The following is a 21,243-nucleotide window of genomic DNA, read 5'->3' as shown; positions in this document are numbered from 1 at the left end:
TCTATCAAGTAATTGTTTCTAAAGTATAGGCTCAGAATCACTTTTGCCTTCTCAAAATATCCTTAAGGAAGCAATAATTCCCATTCCCTCTCTCCCTGTTCTGTTTTCTCAGCAAGTGAAGGTTAAGAGCAGCTAACAGCATTCTGGGAACATAAGCTTAGGACCTAACCACTCAAGATCCACCCCCTGGTCAGAGAGAATTCAGAAGCGAGCATGGCGTGGGGTTCCTCTCCAAAACTCTTCCTGGAACTATGGGAGAAGACATTCTCTACTGCATTATTCATTATCTTAAATGAAATTTCTTGCTGAGCTTTGATCTATGAAGATGGCTTATCAAGCTCACCCTACTACAAAGAATGATGGAATGAGAAGACAGCTTGGCAAGTTGAAACATAGAAAGAATGGAATGGGAAAATTGAGAGCCCCTGACATTTTTCAGTGTCATACCAACAGCCATTCTGCTTTCAGGTGTATGAGTTTCTTCTTTGCTTTGAAATCAGTACGAAGTGGGCTCATATTACCTACATCAATAGGTGCCCAAAGTAAGATGAGGTCCACTTGGTGTGTTGAGTGCATCTACATCTTTGAAAGCAAAAAAGAATGACACATCATGCAGTGAGAATTTATGTGTATGGAGTCTGTCCCTAGAGTAGTTTCAGTCCTGGTAAAGCTTAAAGGGTTTTAGCTTTCAAGGAGCTTACCTTAAAAGCTTGCATGGCACAGATAAATACAGGAGGACCGATTCTAGGTTCTCAGGGCATCCAAGTCACCCTAAGGAATCTCATGCATAGTTATAAGAAAAGGACAGGTTCTAATTATATATGGAGCACAACTGTGCTACTAATGTTATTGGGAATTTTTCTGGGTCCTCGGGTTTTGAGGTTATATGATGTACTACTTAGCTTCACATTGTTATGAGGAAATATCTGACAAAAGCAACTTTCCAAAGGGAGGAAAGATTCACTCCTGTTCACATATCCAGAGGAAGCCAGGGAATGCATGGTGGCTCCTCTGTCCATGGTAGCTGAACCTTGCAGTCTAGCTAGAAGAGCAAGAGGTAGGAGGTAGAAGTGGGAGTGCAGAGGATCTCTAGTCCTCAAATATGTTCCCAGAGCCTCATCTGTTCTACCTCTTCTTACCTCAGAGGTTCTACAACACTCAGAAACAGAACACCCAGCTAGAAAGATGGTGTTTGAACACATGAATTTGTAAGGATATTCATGTCATATAGAGGCTTAGTTCATTTTTATAAATTAATGGAAAAAAAAAAACCAAAGTTAGCATTCTCTTGTCCTAGATTCAATACTGTTCCCCCTCTTTTCTTTTACAGTAAGGGGCAGAGAAAAGTGAAATCCCTGCAACCTGGGGATGAATATGGGCATGTGTGTTCACAGAGCAAGCCATAGATGATAATCACGTGAACTTCTAGTAGATATGCATTGTCTTGCAAAGACAGGGGGCACAAGGATCATTGCACTCAACAGTTGGGCATGTGTTATTTCTCTGCATGTAAAGTAGGATTATAGTGGAGCAAACACAACCTACCATCTGGAAAGCCAACGGGTCTTATTTCTCTTCATATTAATAAAAGGAATATTTCTTCTTAGTATAACATACAAGGAGAAAAGATGCTGATGGAAACTAAAAGGTCGGTGAAAGATGGAAAGATGCCTCCAGAAATAAACTTTTAGGGGTGGGGATACAAGATGGGGCAAACTAGATTACAATGGCTAAGTAAGTAAAAATAAGTGAAGATGTCATTTTAAGCCCAAGGACACTAAACACTAACCAATAAACACACACATATTTAATATCCCTCACTAACATATAAACTATAAGGCCAAATGTTAAATGTGGAAATCTGAAAGTATAGCAGTAACAAATAACAAACACAGTTGGTTTCCAGTGTGATCACAATGAATGAGATATCATTGGAACCACTACTTACAGGAAAGAGTAAGTTGCATTTGTACTTGAGACAGGATCTCATGTAGCCCAAGCTAAACTCAAATTCATTCTGAATACAAGAATTGCCCTGTATTTCTAAGAATTGCATCTCAACTATCTCAGTGCTATATATTAAAAGCATATACCAGCAAGCCTGGTTTTATGTGGTCCTGCAAGTTGAAACCAGGGCTTTGTGCATGCTAGGCCAGCAGTTTACCAACTAGCTGAATCACTAGGACCAAAATTATTTCCAATTGAGTAGCAGTCATTTAACTCAGCTCTGAGCCTAACATAAAAGTCAATCAAGGTCAGATTCTGTGCATCACCGAAATGTCCTCAGCTGTCTCCCTAATAACTAAACATTGCCAAGCCTGAGCCAGTTATCTAAATACAAACAAATGCTGTCTTAAGCTGGCTTATTCTGAGGAGTAGATATGTGCACAGGAAGCAGATGAAGAAGCACTCACCTTTCTTCCCCTGAGGATCATGGCAGTTCTCAAAAACACATGGGCCCCAGGTTGACCAGGAAGATACTATGCAGTCCATCGAGCAAGGGACATTGCAAAGCTGAGAGGCTGAGGGGGCAGGTCCCAAGCATAGTGTCCTTTCCACGGGCCTGGAGACTAAAGTATAAGAACATAAATGATTAAGTCACTTTTGGGGGGCTGTCCTAAAATTGCTCATATCTTTAGCAGACTTATGCTTCTAACCAGTATATGCAATCAAGACAAACAGTGTCTCATATGAATGTTTTGTTCTACATTATTAGCCTTTGGGGTGAGTAAAGATAAAAGACAGAGACAGAGGGCATGCACTTGAGATTCCTGAATTGCAAAGGACTCCCGGGGAATTCACAAGAACAGAGAAAATATCACAGACACAAATTATCTAGAGGTATGATTTAAAACAGAATTAAATGGCTTGGTGAAGTTTCAAGAAGAGTCTATCTTAACTATATAAATGACTGGGGCTCTGTGAAAAACATCAAAATCGAACCCCTAAGGTGCAGTGTTTAGCATAACCAATCTACTGCTGTGACTCCCCAGAGGGGTGGAGCTGGCAAAGACAGAAGGAAATGGTTCTTGGAACAAGAAGAAAAATGGGACTCCGACTGCAGTTCAGGCTTAAGAAAGCAGTTTCCTAACAGGGTTACCCAGAGGTTCAGGTCTCCAAGGGGGGGGGGTGCTTTCACGTGTGCAGATTCAGGCTGAGCTTGGCACCCTTAGGATGCAGTCACTATTGTCCATCTGTCCTGTCCCCTGTCCTCTACCTGTAGATCCTCAGTATCAAAAGAATGCAAGATGTGGACAAGAGCAAAAGTTCCTGGCCTTTGTGAATATTTAAGAGTGGAATCTGGAGCCCCTGAAAATGGCACATGTGTCTACATCTATTGCAGCAAGATTTACCATAGATAAATTGTAGAATTGATCCATTTGTACATCAATAGGAAAGTGGCTAGAGGGGGATTTCAGGGAAAGGGGAATAGAATATAGACTCTAAGATAGGTGAAGGGGGATGGATAATGGATCATGAAGGGATAAATGAATGGGGTAGGAGGGGTAAGAAGGGTAGAACAGGGAGTTTCAGAAGAGAAAGCTTACATTAAAAACCTTTGAAAATGCCATATGGGGACCTACTACAATAGAAGTGGCTGAAAAATATACATATTCATAGATAAAAAAGGGTTCAGTACAACACTCCAAATATTAAAGACTATTGTCATTGCTCTTGTTTAACCTCTAGAACTTGGTGGCAAGACCCTGTTAATGGAGGCACCACATACTTGAATCAGAGGATATAGACAGGTCAGGGTGGTATCAACCTGGAAGCACCATCCTACTGGCTAGCTTTCATTGTGCTGGAGGATCCCGTGCATACCACCAGGGAAGCAAAGTTGTCATCAGCCTACACAACTGTAAACCATGTGAACCACATGACATATAATAAGATATTAAAGCAATGAGGTGGTATGTAGGAAGAGAAAAATGTCTTCTTATGGGGGTGATCAATTAATGTGTACTAATTCTTTACATGTACATCAAAAAGAACATCTAAATATAAAACCATTTACATTTCTTACACAAAGTTAAATCACACCGAGAAAGTTTTGAAGCATTCCAAACTTTGTGAGCAGTAGCTACAGGTCTGGAAGTTTTATCTACTGACTGGCTTGTTCTATTCTGTAAATATTTCCTGTGTGTCATTTCTATCCAGTTGAGCAGGTGGAAAAGGCCTCAAAAGTGGGAAGAGCTAGGAGGGGACTGCGTGGTGAGTCCAGCCACCTTCTTTGTTTCCTTGCTTTCTCTGGATGTGGAAGAATCAATTATAGTGAAGGTTGTGACCCATCACCACCCTGGGCAGATGAACCTTGAATAAGAAGCAGACCAACAGCAAAAGAGAAAATAAACGCCATCATGAAAATGATACAGGCTGTGTGTGTCTGGTTGAAGTTACTGTGAACAAAGACCTAGTCTGAATCACTCCTGAAAGTGACCTGAAGAGATTGAGAAAACAACACCAATATTTTATTTGCATATTGATTAAATATTTGAACTATTTAAATTTATTTTAAAGTTCATCAAATCAATTTAATCTGACTTAAAATGAAAGTCAAGGGCAAAGTTATATTGCCAATGTGAATGTGAAAACACATCTGTCATGGAGTGGAGGCAGGAAGAGGAGGAGATAGCAGATACTGGGGGAATTAGTGGGGCTGCCCAGGGATATTGATGAGAGGAAGTGATTAAACAAAGTTCACACTAAAGTTGTCAGTGGGATGGGAAACCAAACTAGAGATGTACCAATGATATGGCTGGATTCAGAATATGGCAACCCACACAAGACACACATTCACAGAGTAAATAAGATAACTGAGTCTTTCTCTTTTTTTATTGGATATTTTATGTTATTTACATTTCAAATGTAATCCCCTTTCCCAGTTTCCTCCCTGGAACACTCCTATCCCATCCCTCCTCTCCCTGCTTCTGTGAGGGTGCTTCCCTCCCACCCACCCACTCCCACCTCTCCTCCCTGGCATTCCCCTACACTAGGGTATCGAGCCTTCAAGGACCAAGGACCTCTTCTCCTATTGGTGCCAGACAGTTCCATCTACTGCTATATATATGCCATGTGTCCCTCCATGTGTACTCTTTGGTTAGTCTTTCTAAACTACCAAGTCACCATTTAAACCAGCCACTCTAGGGTTGTGTCTGTGTTCAATCTACTAACAAGATTATGTCAGCCACAGATTACCAGGCAATGGAATGAGAGACATCTGAGCATCCCACAAATATCAACCAAGCTAGGTGTTTTATTGTGGACATGTGTTTGTCTCCCGTCTCGTGTGTGTTGGCACTTATTCCCACCTAGAAAGGAACTCTTGCAGAACATAAGGAAGTAGGTATGGCAGCTGATTAGTTCAATCATTTACTAAACATGCATAATACATGCCAACTGTAGGTTACAACACCAAACACACACTAACATATTTAGTCTGGGTAGCTTCTCGTTGACTTTGACCTATGTGTTCTTTATGTATCTCTAGTTTTTAAAATAAAAGTACTACAGTATAGAAATGTTAGCTCACAGTTTGGAGGGATAGTTCATCAATTACAGTGCAAAATTCTATTCCCAGAACCTATATGGGTGGTGCATATCTCTAACTCCAGGGACTCCAACATCTTCTGACTGCCTGGGCATTGTACTCCCATGCAGATATATTTACGTAGAAAAATAGACATAATAAAAATAATTCTAAAAATTTTTAGCTCATCTGCACATAAGCTCAGCTAAGGAATGGTAGAGATAAGGTCTGGAAGCAGGCAGTTTGGCTTCTGAGTCTGTGGTGTGAACCACTCCACCAGGTGATGTTTTTACTTGACATTTCCTAGTGCCCATTGTGGAAGGGACACTGGCTGAATAGCCATAAATTGTTTCTGTTCTCCCCCACTGCTTGCCTATCATTCTGGAGAATAGCTACAGAATATGTTAGACATTCCATATCAGGATAGAAGAGAAGAACTGGCCAAAAAGCTTGGACTGTCTGACAGTGACCTGACAGCAAGGTATCCTTCAGTACCATGCCATATACCCTAATATATGAAACCCAGGGTGGCCACATTTAGGTGGGCCATTCTGAGCTAAGCACACAGTCATGTTCTTTATATACCTTGGGAGACTGGATCAGGATAGGCTAGATTTTATTTTTTCCTTGCAACTAGCCAGTAAGTAACAAATCTGCTTCATGAAACATGTTGTACATGAGTGAGTTCTGTCTTATTGGACTCAGAAAAGTTGATAATCAGTGCATGGTGACCAATCACACAGCTTGTGTAAACACCATGTTATTGATGGAGGAGTGACAATGATGAGTGAAACATACCAAGACCCTCTACTCATAGAACCATATCACACTGGGTTTGATTGAAACTGCAAATGCATCCATGGCACCACAAGATGCCAATGGTTTTGCTGTCTTTCAATTGTCATGTTTCCCTCCTTCCAACCCCAGCCAGATGAAGTATAAGATGCCAGTGCTAAAGCAGTCCCCAAACAGCTCATCTCTAAGGCGAATCAATGGTATGCTACCATATCTCTGCATCTGACACTGGCACAGGAGCTGACACTTCTCCACCCACCAGCAAGTATCCACCAGGCACATGGTAAAATCTCAGTAAACTTCATGTGCAGCTCCCAGAATGACTGGCAGGAAAGGCTTTTAGATAGAACTCCCGTTACAAAGAGACAGGGGAACATGCCCTGAAACTGAATCTGTCAGGACACCACAACCACAGTTAAAATATATCTCTTTAATTTTGAAGAGAAGTTGAGAGTGGTTAAGGGGTTACGTGTACTGAAGTCCTCTTTTATAAATACTTAACTGTCAATTAGTAGACTGTTAGACAATGCACGTAACAGAAGATTTCAAAGTAGAGAGGGTCACTATTGCATGGAAAAAGATCAGGAAGTAATTTCCTTGGGGAATCCAAAGTGACATATTAGAGACCCAAGGATGGGGTAAAACCATTTGTCAAAGCAGTCATTTTTCTTCAGCACCTGCTGCTTTGATGGACAGTTAGTCTTAATCTATATCAATAAATTCTTCCAGCCCTGGTGAAATGTCTAAGATGCTTCACTTAGGCACTGAATCGATGTGGCCGGGTCAACCTGGGTCTTTCATGACCCTAAGCCCCATCCCAGGACACATTTGCTCCAGATATAAATCATGAGTATGTCACAAAGCTCTTAGCAGCTTCAGAACACTAGAGAAGGGCAAACATGGGATACTTCTACACTTATCGACTGATATCCCTGGATGTTAGCTCTAGGGATAACTGAGTTTAATTAATCAATTTGACTAAAAAAACTAAACTCCAAAGACATAGGTACTTTGTACAATTGCATTCTCAAATCCAGAGGAGAGAAAAGCCTGAGCCTCAGGCCAGGAGGAAAACTCACCCCCTATCTGTGATTTCATTTTTCTTTCTATAAAATGAAGGCATCAATCAAGACAGGATAGCCTTTGTATAAGTCAAAGTGTATGAGAGGTAGACAGAGATAGAACAGATCCAAGGAACCTACGAATGTGCCAGACTCAATTTAACCCTTTAAATTAGACCTAAACTTTTCTTTATCCCACTGCTTCAGAATTCTAACCTGGGTTCATATCTGGCCCACTGTAGAGATACAGAACCACAAATTTGCTAATCTCAGAAGACTAGTTACTATTTAACCATTACTCATGCATAAGAATATTCTAATTCCAGTATCTTAGGGAGTAAGTGGGATGGAGTTGGATCCTGCTGGAGTTGGGGTATCTACAGCTCCCACGTTATTAAGCCTTCATTTACCCTGACTCAAACTCCACCTAGAGGGCTTGAAGTAGGAATTGTTGCTTTCCTGGTCACTACCTTTGAAATGGCTGTTAACTAACTCTGTCATCTCAAACACAGTGACTCCCTGGTCAGCGAACACCTTTATTACTGCATTTTTCTCCTGGAAGCTTTCTGCCCCCCTGACACTGACCACATGCTGGACTGAAGACAACATTAATCAGGCCTCATAGGCTGTGTGGCCTCTGAACACAACAATTTCGGGTTCTCTCAGAGACTTCTAATGATCCTCAAGTATTAAAATACCCCCAAACTTTTAACTAGGATAAAGTCTGATCTCTATGTAGCAGAGTCTTTCCCAATGCTGAGGAATACATTACTGTATTTTAAGTGATTGCTCATATTTGGTAGTAATTAATATTTTGAATATTCTGATACCTAACCTGGAATTTTTCATTTGCAGTGAGAAATGATTAAATTGACCTAGCCTAAAAGAAATGTTGAAGTCTGCTACTAATGATTGCAAAGTTTTCTTAAATAATGAATGACTCAATGCACAGACTGCTAATTAACAAGGGACAAAATGTGCTGGTAGGTGATACACTCAGTGTTACAAAATGTGCACTGTTCTGAATTCTAGAAAGGAATAAAGTTCATTATCTTCTTTAGGGAAAAGGTAATTTCAGATGAGCATAGAGTTTTAAAGAAAATGAACTGTAGGTAAGGAAAAACTTCGTGTTGTGGTTAGCCATGTAACTACCACACCAATAATTATATTACTAATTACAATATGGGATGATGAACATTTCTACAATTTATCCTTTAAAATTAAATCCTGCTAGAATCCCAACTAATTTGAATTAACAAAACAGTATGATGCAAATATTTGTGAGAGAACCCATTTCTATCCCAAATGATGGATACTTTGCAAGATCTAATTGGCTTTATTTCTTTAACCCTGCAAATAGAACATTTAAAATGAAACAGAAAAATATTAATTTGCTAATTATAATTAATATCTCCAAGGCCCCCTCTAGTCTATAGCCCCCTTTATTCATTTGCCTAAAAGAAAAATATTATCATAGCACCTAATAGATACTTCTTTTTTAATATATCTATTATTAGATGAAAAAATTAAGACATTCTTTCAAAACTCACAAAGCAGACAATGTAATTCTGCCATGGCACAATTAAATGCACATCATCTTCAGGACAATGAGAGGCATCTGTGGAATTAATGATTATATTTTCCCCCATCATTTTCAAGGCTAAAAAATGAAAATCAGATACAATTCTTGGGACACTCTGAAACCTACATCAACTTACCTTCTATCCACATCATCTTAAAACAATTTAAACCCTCTATCTTCAACTGATTTTATGCAAAGTATTCAATTTTGTAAATATCATCAACCTCCACAAAGAAGGTATTCAGACAAGTCGTATCCATCCCAATCTTCCAGGCCTGACATAGGCATCATAAGCCCCACAGGAAATTTTGACTCAAGGACGTAGGACTCCCTTGTTGCTTGGGCTTTCCAAGAAGCAGCCATAACAGAAACAGCAATTGCCCAAATTTAATTCAAAACTAATGAAAGAGCCTACTTATGTAAAAATGCTGCTTCCTAAATGATTTTTGAGAAACAATATTGCCTCTGACATATCCATTTAGGGAATACACTGACTTGGCAGAAACTCAATCCACCTTCTGCTAAAATAAAATGGCCTCTTTTACAGACCAAGGGAGTCAAATGGATGAAGGGTAAAGATAAATAATAGCACAGTTTCAAGCATGAAGTTCTTTGACTGAGAAACTGCATGAATTATTTCAGTTACCCTTTGCCACTGGGATTTGCAAAATAATATATCAGTTTTTAAGTTGGTAGACAGAAGAAAAGCAAATCTTTCTTCTAGTACTTACAGTCAGCTTTAAAAATTAAATTGCATCTCATCCTGTTACACCTAATGAAGCTTAATTTTAGCCATATTGTGACTCTCTTGGCAAAGTACTGTGCAATATGATTTGGCAGGAGGGTGTGTGTATATACAGCAGATTTGATATCTGAAAAATAATTTCCGCAATTAGAAGTAATTATGTGAAATTTGGACACATGTCCAAAAGTTTCCAAATTTAATTCATTTAATCTAATCAATTAGAAAATGCCCGTCCGTGGATACATTTGCTGTTGCTGAAGAGTAACTACACTATAGACTAAAAAAAAATGAAATAGCAATATTCAGAACAAAAATGAAGTCTGAATACAGTTTTATAGAGCAATCAACAGCCAATAATTATGTGCTTAAAGAAGTATAGGAGCATGGCATACTGTGTTTATTATTTTACAGTCTCACTTCTGAGCCCATTTTGAGATATTTTTTTTCTGTTTGCTTTGTGGATGTTTGGCTAAGAGCTAAAGAGGGAACTGAGGAAGAATTAAGGAGAAGAAATGACCCAAGGATAACATTTTTTACTCTTTATAAAATTAAAACCATTATGGCTGAGTGAGAAGGCCCGGAAGACATTTAGAGGGATGAGAACATGTCCCGACAAAGAGGAAATTTAGGAAGGTCAGGAGGACAGATGAAAGAACAGAGTTAGTAGGGAGGTCAAAGGCAGAAATGGTCTCGGCAAAGCACTGCTTGTAAGAGGGTTCAGTACAAGAGTCTCCCTTCTCTTCAGCACTTTGTAAGAAATAGCTCATTGTCTATGGAAACAATGACAGGAGTCAAATGAGAGTGCGTCTTCCCTAATCACCTATTTAAGTTATTGATGCTAATAATCCTGGCTAACAAGCACCCGTGCTTGGCATCAAGCATGGAACATCAAGCTTGAACCCAAGCCCACCTTTGAAAAATTTTTCATTTTAATGTTTTCTATCACTTCCCATTTTAAACTGAGAAATACAATAAACTCAGACAGATTTCACAATATTTTTAAATACTTTATTTTATGTGGATGGATGTTTTATCTGCATGCATATACCCTGTGACCCAGAAGACAGAAGATATAGGTGACTGTGAGCTCTCATGTGGGTGTTGGAATCGAACCCAGATTTTCTCCAAAAATAATAAATGCTCCTAACTGCTGAGGTATCTCTCCACCACCCCTCAGGCCCACCTTTGATCATCAAATGCAGGTGAGATGAATGTGAGTAATCAGGACCACTGAGATGTCATAGCTGAAACATCACACCATCACCTGTGTGATGTGAGGAGCTCAGCTCCAATCATCTTAAATCTGTATTTTAACATTGGGTTTTGCTATGTCTTTGTCTTTGTAACAAAAATGGGGAATGGGAAAATATCTGCCATTATAGTAATAATTAGGAGGAAAAGAAAACACTGAAGCTATTTTTAAAAAATGTCAAGATAAAACTTACAGAGGAGTAACTGCAAATATCAACAGCAGCCATCATTATCTTGAACTCAAGGCAACTGTGGTCACCTAGACTGGACCTATATATGGCTGCCCCAGTATATAACTAGTTATGGATGGAAGCTTATTCCTCTGTGCTGAAATATTGGCTACTAGAAGATTCTGCCAAGAGGTGGTCTTTATTCTCAGTTGTATACACAGTAGTAAGTTCAGTGTTGTAATGGATATCCAAGCCTATGGTCACACAAAAGGCCCTGGTTAAACTCAATGGGTTTAAAAAGTAACAGGGCATGAACATGATCAAGGAAGTATTAATGAGAAGAGGGTATGACAAGGGTGGATTGAGAAAAGAGATACTGAGAATATAAATGCACAATAGCATGGATGAAATAGTCAAAGAAAAATTCAATTGATAAAAACTGTCAGCTGTAAAGGTGAAATATCAGGAAGTATTGTTACAGGGAGAGGAGGAACTATGTGGCAATTTCACTATGTGGTGATTACAAAAGGTCCCTGTGATTAGTTTTAAAGGCTACAGAGATAGTAAATGAAATGGTTTGTGATTATTTGAATTTTACATGTTAATGTTAGTTACTTCCTAAAGATCTATACACACACTGTCTACTGCACACCTTTCCATCTGTCCCTCTCAAGAACAATGAAATACCTTGAAGTTAGGAAGAGGTAGGACCAAAACACCCCTTTCACTAAGTGCAAATCTTACCATTCTTACAAAATATTTCTCCTCATCAGCTGATAAAGGGCAAAGACAATCACATGTCCCTAAAGCCAATGAACGTGAACTGGAAGGAAGCAAGAATACAGAGCCACTGTTGAGATGAGGATGCTGGAGGAGGAAATGGAAGGGGATGGGTGCCACTGACAACAGGGAGCAAATTGGTCGATGGTTTTAGAACTTGTCACAGAATGCCTGGAAGGAAGTGTGGGAGTATCAGGCAAGGCAGCCCCTCATTTCTGCTGACTCAGACCATGGCTTACTAAGAATAACAAGAATGAGCCTTTGAAATGCCACAGTCCTGTGAGAAACCAGCCTCAAACTACAGTGCTGACAACCCCTTCAAAGGGAGAACAGGACGTGTGTGCCATGATTACTATAGACTCTCTAGAAAGAACTATGTATCTCTAACATAAATCACAGAGCCTCCTGATTTTAACAGGAAGGAAAATGAAGGCCTTGCTGGCTCTATGTCCTTGTTGGTGCATGCTACTTAAAATTTGCAAATCACTTTACACTGAACAAGTTACTTCACCTTCAAAGGAGGGCTCTAAGAGTCCTAAAAGGGACAGGAATGAGGCCATGCATAACAACTTTAAAATGCAGAATAGTTCATTCTTTTGAACAGAGAAATACATGACTTATTTTTTTTAACCAAAACCATTTGTAATTTGTCTATGCATTATGAATGCAAACCCTTGCATTTTAAAACTTCTTCCCACTGATTTATTACACATCTCACTCTTAGAATCTGTTACTGTCAGGCCCAAAGTGTAATCTAGTAGCTTATCTCCAATGGAATCCAATTGACTCAGCGTTAAGACAGAACTGGGACCAAGGTATCAAGGAGAACAATAAGGGTTAGTAAATCTTGAAAAATCTGTGATTAGCAGGATAAAAAAAAATGAACCCTCTGGATAATGTACAGACAATAACTTTAAGAATACAATTAACAAATTATTCTCACTAAAGACCCAACAAACAGGGAGACTGTTGCTATCTGTGTGAATCAAAGCTCTTACCAACAAATCTCCATAGAATAACCAACTTGGCCCACTCAATCTGTGACCTTTGATTATTTCCTCTCTAAGGAGTCCTTGTGAGCATCTTTTCCTTAATTGTCCTCTCCTCCCTCCTTGCTTTCAACAATTCAACTATTCTTAGGGTATCTGGATTGTGTAATGTATATTTTATTTTAAGAAGAAAATAAAAAGATCATGTTTCATTATTGTCTCTTCTTGGGTATAATGCCCACACCTCAAAGACCATATGGATTGAAACCTACCAATCAGTTTGTATGCTATGCAATCCACATGAAGAATCCTGGAGAACACATCAACCAATCCTGTGAGTTAACGCCTATGCTAAAACCTCTAGTTTCTAATAGAAAACTTAATTGTAAGAGTTCCATCTGAGACTCTACAATGTGTACATGATGGAGACATGACAAGAAGCCGAACAGTGTAGCTCCAGCTTTTTCTCTTCTTTCCCTCTTGGCCACTCTGTGAGGCTTCTGGTACAAGATCAGTATAGCTTAGATTCCTCCCATGTCTCCTGCCTGCAGGCTGAAGTGATCATTTGCATCACTCCATTTTCTGTGTGAGCTTGAGTAAAAATCTTTATACCAATGCTTTCACTCCAGTTAAGAGAGAGCACTCATTAAGATATTTTGAGCAAAATACTTAGGAATTTAGAAAATAAGGACAGTGAATAGTATGCTGTAGAATTTCATGAATTTTAAAAATACCTGCTTATATATCAGTAGTGTTATAAAAGGCTTCTTGGAAATTGCATAGTCTTTAATTTTTTTACATTTACCTAAGTAGCCTGAGAAAAACAGTCATACAATGACTACATGTCCTAAAATACATGTCATTTTTGAAACCTTAATTTTACAGAGAAAACATAAAAAATAGAGAAACAATAATAAGTATTTCATCTAAAATAAACCTAGATGATTTTTTATTAAAAGCAGCATAGATATAATTAGAAATTCTTAATATAAATTAACATCAAACTTTAAAGTGTTTGTGTTTATGTGCATAAAGATGTGTGGATTAAAATTCCTAAAGTACAACTTTTTAGACGAAATGAAAAAAATATAAAGTTGTAATCACTTTCTAAAATAATTTATACTTTTTTTTCCATTTTTTATTAGGTATTTAGCTCATTTACATTTCCAATGCTATACAAAAAGTCCCCCATACCCACCCACCCCCGCTCCCCTACCCACCCACTCCCCCTTTTTGGCCCTGGCGTTCCCCTGTACTGGGGCATATAAAGTTTGCATGTCCAATGGGCCTCTCTTTCCAGTGATGGCCAACTAGGCCATCTCTTGATACATATGCAGCTAGAGTCAAGAGCTCCGGGGTACTGGTTAGTTCATAATGTTGTTCCTCCGATAGGGTTGCAGATCCCTTTAGCTCCTTGGTTACTTTCTCTAGCTCCTCCATTGGGAGCCCTGTGATCCATCCATTAGCTGACTGTGAGCATCCACTTCTGTGTTTGCTAGGCCCCGGCATAGTCTCTCAAGAGACAGCTACATCTGGGTCCTTTCGATAAAATCTTGCTAGTGTATGCAATGGTATCAGCGTTTGGATACTGATTATGGGGTGGATCCCTAGATATGGCAGTCTCTACATGGTCCATCCTTTCATCTCAGCTCCAAACTTTGTCTCCAAACCTTCCATGGGTGTCTTGTTCCCACTTCTAAGGAGGGGCATAGTGTCTACACTTCAGTCTTCATTTTTCTTGAGTTTCATGTGTTTAGCAAATTGTATCTTATATCTTGGGTATCCTAGGTTTTGGGCTAATATCCACTTATCAGTGAGTACATATTGTGTGAGTTCCTTTGTGAATGTGTTACCTCACTCAGAATGATGCCCTCCAGGTCCATCCATTTGGCTAGGAATTTCATAAATTCATTCTTTTTAATAGCTGAGTAGTACTCCATTGTGTAGATGTACCACATTTTCTGTATCCATTCCTCTGTTGAGGGGCATCTGGGTTCTTTCCAGCTTCTGGCTATTATAAATAAGGCTGCTATGAACATAGTGGAGCATGTGTCCTTCTTACCAGTTGGGGCATCTTCTGGATATATGCCCAGGAGAGGCATTGCTGGATCCTCTGGTAGTACTATGTCCAATTTTCTGAGGAACCGCCAGACTGATTTCCAGAGTGGTTGTACAAGCCTGCAATCCCACCAACAATGGAGGAGTGTTCCTCTTTCTCCACATCCTCGCCAGCATCTGCTGTCACCTGAATTTTTGATCTTAGCCATTCTGACTGGTGTGAGGTGGAATCTCAGGGTTGTTTTGATTTGCATTTCCCTGATGATTAAGGATGTTGAACATTTTTTCAGGTGCTTCTCTGCCATTCGGTATTCCTCAGGTGAGAATTCTTTGTTCAGTTCTGAGCCCCATTTTTTAATGGGGTGATTTGATTTTCTGAAGTCCACCTTCTTGAGTTCTTTATATATGTTGGATATTAGTCCCCTATCTGATTTAGGATAGGTAAAGATCCTTTCCCAATCTGTTGGTGGTCTTTTTGTCTTATTGACGGTGTCTTTTGCCTTGCAGAAACTTTGGAGTTTCATTAGGTCCCATTTGTCAATTCTCGATCTTACAGCACAAGCCATTGCTGTTCTGTTCAGGAATTTTTCCCCTGTGCCCATATCTTCAAGGCTTTTCCCCACTTTCTCCTCTATAAGTTTCAGTGTCTCTGGTTTTATGTGAAGTTCCTTGATCCACTTAGATTTGACCTTAGTACAAGGAGATAAGTATGGATCAATTTGCATTCTTCTACATGATAACAACCAGTTGAGCCAGCACCAATTGTTGAAAATGCTGTCTTTCTTCCACTGGATGGTTTTAGCTCCCTTGCCGAAGATCAAGTGACCATAGGTGTGTGGGTTCATTTCTGGGTCTTCAATTCTATTCCATTGGTCTACTTGTCTGTCTCTATACCAGTACCATGCAGTTTTTATCACAATTGCTCTGTAGTAAAGCTTTAGGTCAGGCATGGTGATTCCACCACAGGTTCTTTTATCCTTGAGAAGAGTTTTTGCTATCCTAGGTTTTTTGTTATTCCAGATGAATTTGCAAATTGCTCTTTCTAATTCATTGAAGAATTGAGTTGGAATTTTGATGGGGATTGCATTGAATCTGTAGATTGCTTTTGGCAAGATAGCCATTTTTACAATATTGATCCTGCCAATCCATGAGCATGGGAGATCTTTCCATCTTCTGAGATCTTCTTTAATTTCTTTCTTTAGAGACTTGAAGTTTTTATCATACAGATCTTTCACTTCCTTAGTTAGAGTCACGCCAAGATATTTTATATGATTTGTGACTATTGAGAAGGGTGTTGTTTCCCTAATTTCTTTCTCAGCCTGTTTATTCTTTGTATAGAGAAAGGCCGTTGACTTGTTTGAGTTTATTTTAATTTATACTTTTAAGTTGGAGTTATCATAAGTAAATAGTAAATAAATAAGCTAGAGATGTTCAAAGCAATGCAGCGCAATGAGAAGACCCATTTACCATGACTAATCTTGTAATAAGGAGAACCAGAAGTACTAGAGTAGTTGTGGCCTTTCAGATGAAAGTCAGACATGTGACATCTCAAGATGTTACCATAGAGAAGGAAGTAGAAGTCAGGACCCTTTCTGGAGCTCCCTATAAAAGACACAGTCAAGAATGAGCCACCTCATCTGAGAGCCAAGGACAACTTACCCCCAATGAACCTAAGAGAATCCAAAATGTGGCTGGCCCTACAATCTCATGTGTTTCTATTCTCTAAAAGCACAGCTAGAACCATGCCCCGCCAGCCAGTAGACAAGAGCCACCATTAGCTGTGTTGCATACTACCATCCAGAGTTACTCTCTTATTTTATATCTGAAATACATAAAATTAAGACTTGATATCAATTGTTACACTGTAAGAGACTGAGACTTACTTTGTAGTGCGTTTGTAGACTGACCCTTGCCTGGCCTCACAATTCTTAATGTATAAAGAGTAACAGTAGGACTGTTAAGAAAACTCAGTAAGGCAACTGCCTTGGGAGGCTGAGACCTGACATTGATCCTCAGAACCTACATATATGCTTACAACAGCGATGAGGTTTAAATGAGAGACGGACATACGTGGGTCCCTGCAGTTCACTGTCTAGCTTACCTAGCCTTCATGGTGAAGTTCTCATCTAGTAAGAGATTGTCTCAAAAACAACAACAACAACAACAAAAAAAACAAAAACAAAGGAAGAAAGAAAAAGAAGAAAATGAAAGGTATCTCAGTAGCAACACCCAATCTTGCCTTCTAATCTATACATGTGTACATGCCACACGTCCCCACATGTGTGCAAATACACACACACAAGAAAGCAAATAAATAAGAAGAACAAGCAAGTTTTAAAAAAAGTCTTTCCTCCTTGGAATACCTAGTTTTTTTCCTAGGTGTATTCCCTCCAGAAGTCTACAATGGAGAGAGTGCTGTGGTGTCTTATACAGCATCTCATCTCTACAAAGAAAAGCAAAAACAGAACAAAAACAATTCCTAGGAATGTCCTCTGACTCATCAACAATGGTTTAATCAACCTAGAATTCCATCCAAAGGCCAGCACATTCATTCACTCTGCCTTTCATAAAACACGTTAAAAACTAAAATTACAACCCTGCCATTTCCCAAGCCCTTACACACTTCATGTCCATTTGGAACATATTTTATCTTCCAGATAGTGGCATTTTCCCCCAAGACACTTTCATTTTCTTCCAATTAAGTTTCAAAAACTCTACTGTTAACACCACTCTTACCAGAGGCTCCATATTACAAGGTTCTCAGATCAGCAAGTGCTTATGACTAAGAAAAAAAATGAGACTTTTGAAAATGAGTTTTAAATAATCGTTTTCCATGATGGAAATATATATGTACCATGAAGACATTAAACAAGAATAGCATACAAGTTGAGTTAGAGTCTTGTTGTCCCATACGTAAGAACAGATATTTGCTGTGCCCTGTTTAGCCTGTAAACTTCAAACCAGCCTAATTCTTACAAGTACACAGTGAGCATTTACAAGTTATCAGTATAACTTGATTAAATATTTCCAATTCTAATGCAGAAAATGAGTTTTAAAAGGTAGCATTTACCAGCAAAGATTTGATACACAATTGAAAGAGTTAAAAAAAAAAAAAAGCTGGGCTGGTTATGTAGATCATCTGTTAGAATGCTTGCTATCATACAGTCCTGCATTCCATGACCAGCATGGTATAAATTGGGCACAGTGATGCCCACATGACACAAGGGGATCAGACTTTAAAGTCATTACCAGATATGTAAGGAGTCCAAGGTCAGTGTGAGACTCATGAGATCCTGTCAGAGAATGAAAGAATGAAGGGAAGGAAAGGAGGAAGTGAGAGAGGGAAGGAGGGAGGGAGGGAGGGAGGGAGGGAGGGAGGGAGGGAGGGAGGGAGGGAGGGAGGAAGAGAGGGAGGGAGGGAGGAAGAGGAGGAGGGAGGGAGGGAGGGAGGGAAGAAGTAAAGAGCAAATAGAAGCAGGGAGGAATAATCATGAAGATGACTGAAAATTTCAACCTACACTGCTACACATATGATAATACAATTTAAATCTACAATGTTTCATTATCAAGGAACAAATATGAGATGAGATCTTGTTGGGAGCCAAAACTAAATTCTTTATAATAATCCAAGTGAACTACCAAGTCTTAAGACATAAAGTTGGACCTCCTCCCCAAGGTGACTAAGTCCAGATGAAGGTCACCAACGGACTGTTTCAGAATTACCGCAAGATGACTCCAGACCTGACTGACGCAAACAGCAGATGTCATAACCACAAGATGTACTTTTAGATATCATACCTCTTCTTGTAGTCACCAAGGAAAATTACCACTGCCCCTCCCCTGCTCTTCTGCATAAGGGTTATTTCCCCTTTGATCTTTTTGTATAAAAACTGTAAGTTTTGCTGAACATAATGAGACCTTGACAAGATTCAGATTTGGCTCCGTGTCGTTTCTGTGCTTGGTCTCCGTTTCTCTCTCACCCCCCATTTGGTTTCAGGAGGAGTCCCCTCAAAATCCACGAATAACTGGACCTGCTGGACGGGTCTAGATCTAGCTTATCATCTTCTTGCCAAGCCAATGCCTCAGTTTAGATACATTAAGATGTCTATTTCTAATACTTGTACCCAAAGAGAGGCTTTTTCTAAGTCAACTAAGGCTCGTTCATGGTCTTCACTCAAATATAGATCCTGGGGTCTGGTCAGATTGAAACCGTCATCTGAAATTCAAAGTCATGTTCATGGTTTTATGTTCCTACAAGTTAACTTAAAAGTAGGAAAAACCTGAAAATTATGAAAAAAAAATCCCCAGAAATAGAAAGGAGAATTACAGGGAAAAATAAAGGTGACTGGCCAAGAGAAAGATTGCCCACCACTGAGAGCCCAGTAGATGAAAGAACTACTAATCAGTGACAATATTAAAAGCAAGATATTAATAATAATGTGTAGTGTCACTAGAGTGAGGTTAATAGGAGCATTAAGGTCAGAATGTAGCACATATTTGTTAATAATGCTGAAGTGGAAACCTATACATAGACAGTGTGAATGTGCCTGCATTCAACAATTAACCCTTGCAATCTCTGAGAAATAAGCAGTGGCCTTTCAAAAGAAATCCATTCTTCATAATGTAAACTATATTGGAGGGAGAAAACATCTCTTTACCACAGGCCACTGTCACATGACATGCCAGCAGCATTAAAACTGGAAGAAAAATGTTAAGCCCTCCACCACCACTGCTCTCTATGTTGGTGCTGTGCCACCTTGCTCTCTGCTCATCCTGATGCAGCTGATGAATCTATAGCAGACATCTGCTAGAGCAGCCTTTTCCTGTGGACTGCAAAAAGTCCCAGAGTGAAGACTATATGGTTCTACTTCCTGGTGGGTTTACAATCTGACTGGAAGAATTTAGGTTTGCACATGAAAACTGAGGTCCATTACAGAACAGGGGTGTGGTTAAGCACTCTCAGGAGTAGCAGCAATTGTACCTAAAGTTGGTTTTGCTCACAGACAGGGACATCAGCAGCATGGAGAGGGGCTGAGACATCTGAAAATACCTGTGCAAAACTATAAAGCTAGTCTCCTACTATACCTCTCTTTTTGTTTCTGAAAGATAATTTATACACATGTATGTGCATGCATGTGTGAGAGAGAGATAGAGATGATAGATGATGGATAGATGGATAGATAGATAGATAGATAGATAGATAGATAGATAGATAATAGATAGATAAGTAGATAGATAGATAGATAGATAGATAGATAGATAGATGATAGGTAGATAGATGATAGATAGAGAGTAGGTGACATATCAGATATTTTTCATTTTGATTGACATGGGTCTTTCTGTTGTCTTTTTTTTTCCTGTGCATATGCCTAAAATTGTCAACTCATGAACTCTGGCTCTTAACATCCTGTAGACATGTTAGGATTAAACACACTCAAATCACGTACCTAGCTTTTTTTCTTTTTAATCATTTATGTTATGTTATTTTATAAGATTATGAAACAATTACATCACTTTCCCCTTCCCTTTCCTTTCTCCTTTTCAAACTCTCTCAAATATGTAACATCCCATCTTGCTTTCCTTTAAACTCCCAGCCCTTTTCTTTATATTGATTGTTTTTACACATAGACACACAGACACACAGATACACACATACACATACCTAGTACATAAAAATAACCTCCTCCGTAATCTCTATAATGTTATTTGTATATATAAGTTTTCAGGGCTGACCATTTGTTATTGGATAACCAACTGCTGTGCTCTTTGTTGAGGAAAATATTTTCTCCCATTCTCAGCATTCCTTGTTGTCTGTAATTTATTGTGTAAGGATGTAGTAAGGGCTTCTCCCATCCATATTAGCATGTAGATTGCTATTGGCTTTGTTTAGCTCATGTTGGTATGACTGTATGGGTGTAGTTTCTGACATTCCTAGGAGACCTGAAGTCAAAGCAAACTCTATTTCTCTGGCTCTTAGAATCCGTGAGCCTTATAAACAGAATTTGGTTTATAGATTTATTACTTGGGACTACGCTCTACAAGTAAGTCTTTTGAATATTTGTGGCTTTCTGGAGTGGTCTCCCTTCATCTGTTCCAAAGAGAAGCTTCCTTGATAGGAGCTGAGGACTACAATTACCTGTGGGTATAAAGAAAATTTAGAATGTAGGTAGGCCTTATGCTGGTGGAGTAGAGTGGTGGTTTTCTCTTCTCTTTCAAGATTCATGGCTGCACTAGTTCTGGCAAGTTGGCTAGGTTTGTTGTACCAGGCATGACTTCCATCTT

General features: G+C 39.1%; 1 protein-coding gene across 4 annotated transcripts in view; it reads right to left on the bottom strand.

Annotated features, from left to right (window-relative positions):
- Window positions 1–21,243, bottom strand: part of Thsd7b (thrombospondin, type I, domain containing 7B) — a 946,089-nt gene that overhangs the window by 548,895 nt on the left and 375,951 nt on the right. For all 4 annotated transcript variants that reach the window (XM_011247964.2, XM_011247966.3, NM_172485.3 and 1 more), the window contains exon 6: window positions 2,415–2,570. In XM_011247964.2, coding sequence (XP_011246266.1) covers window positions 2,415–2,570 — 156 coding nt within the window. The remainder of the gene's footprint in view (window positions 1–2,414; window positions 2,571–21,243) is intronic.

The sequence above is a fragment of the Mus musculus genome, chromosome 1, assembly GCF_000001635.26.
Source record: "Mus musculus strain C57BL/6J chromosome 1, GRCm38.p6 C57BL/6J".
In the NCBI taxonomy this organism is placed as follows: domain Eukaryota; kingdom Metazoa; phylum Chordata; class Mammalia; order Rodentia; family Muridae; genus Mus; species Mus musculus.
Note: the sequence above shows the minus strand (reverse complement) of the source record. Positions and strands in the feature narration are given on the sequence as shown.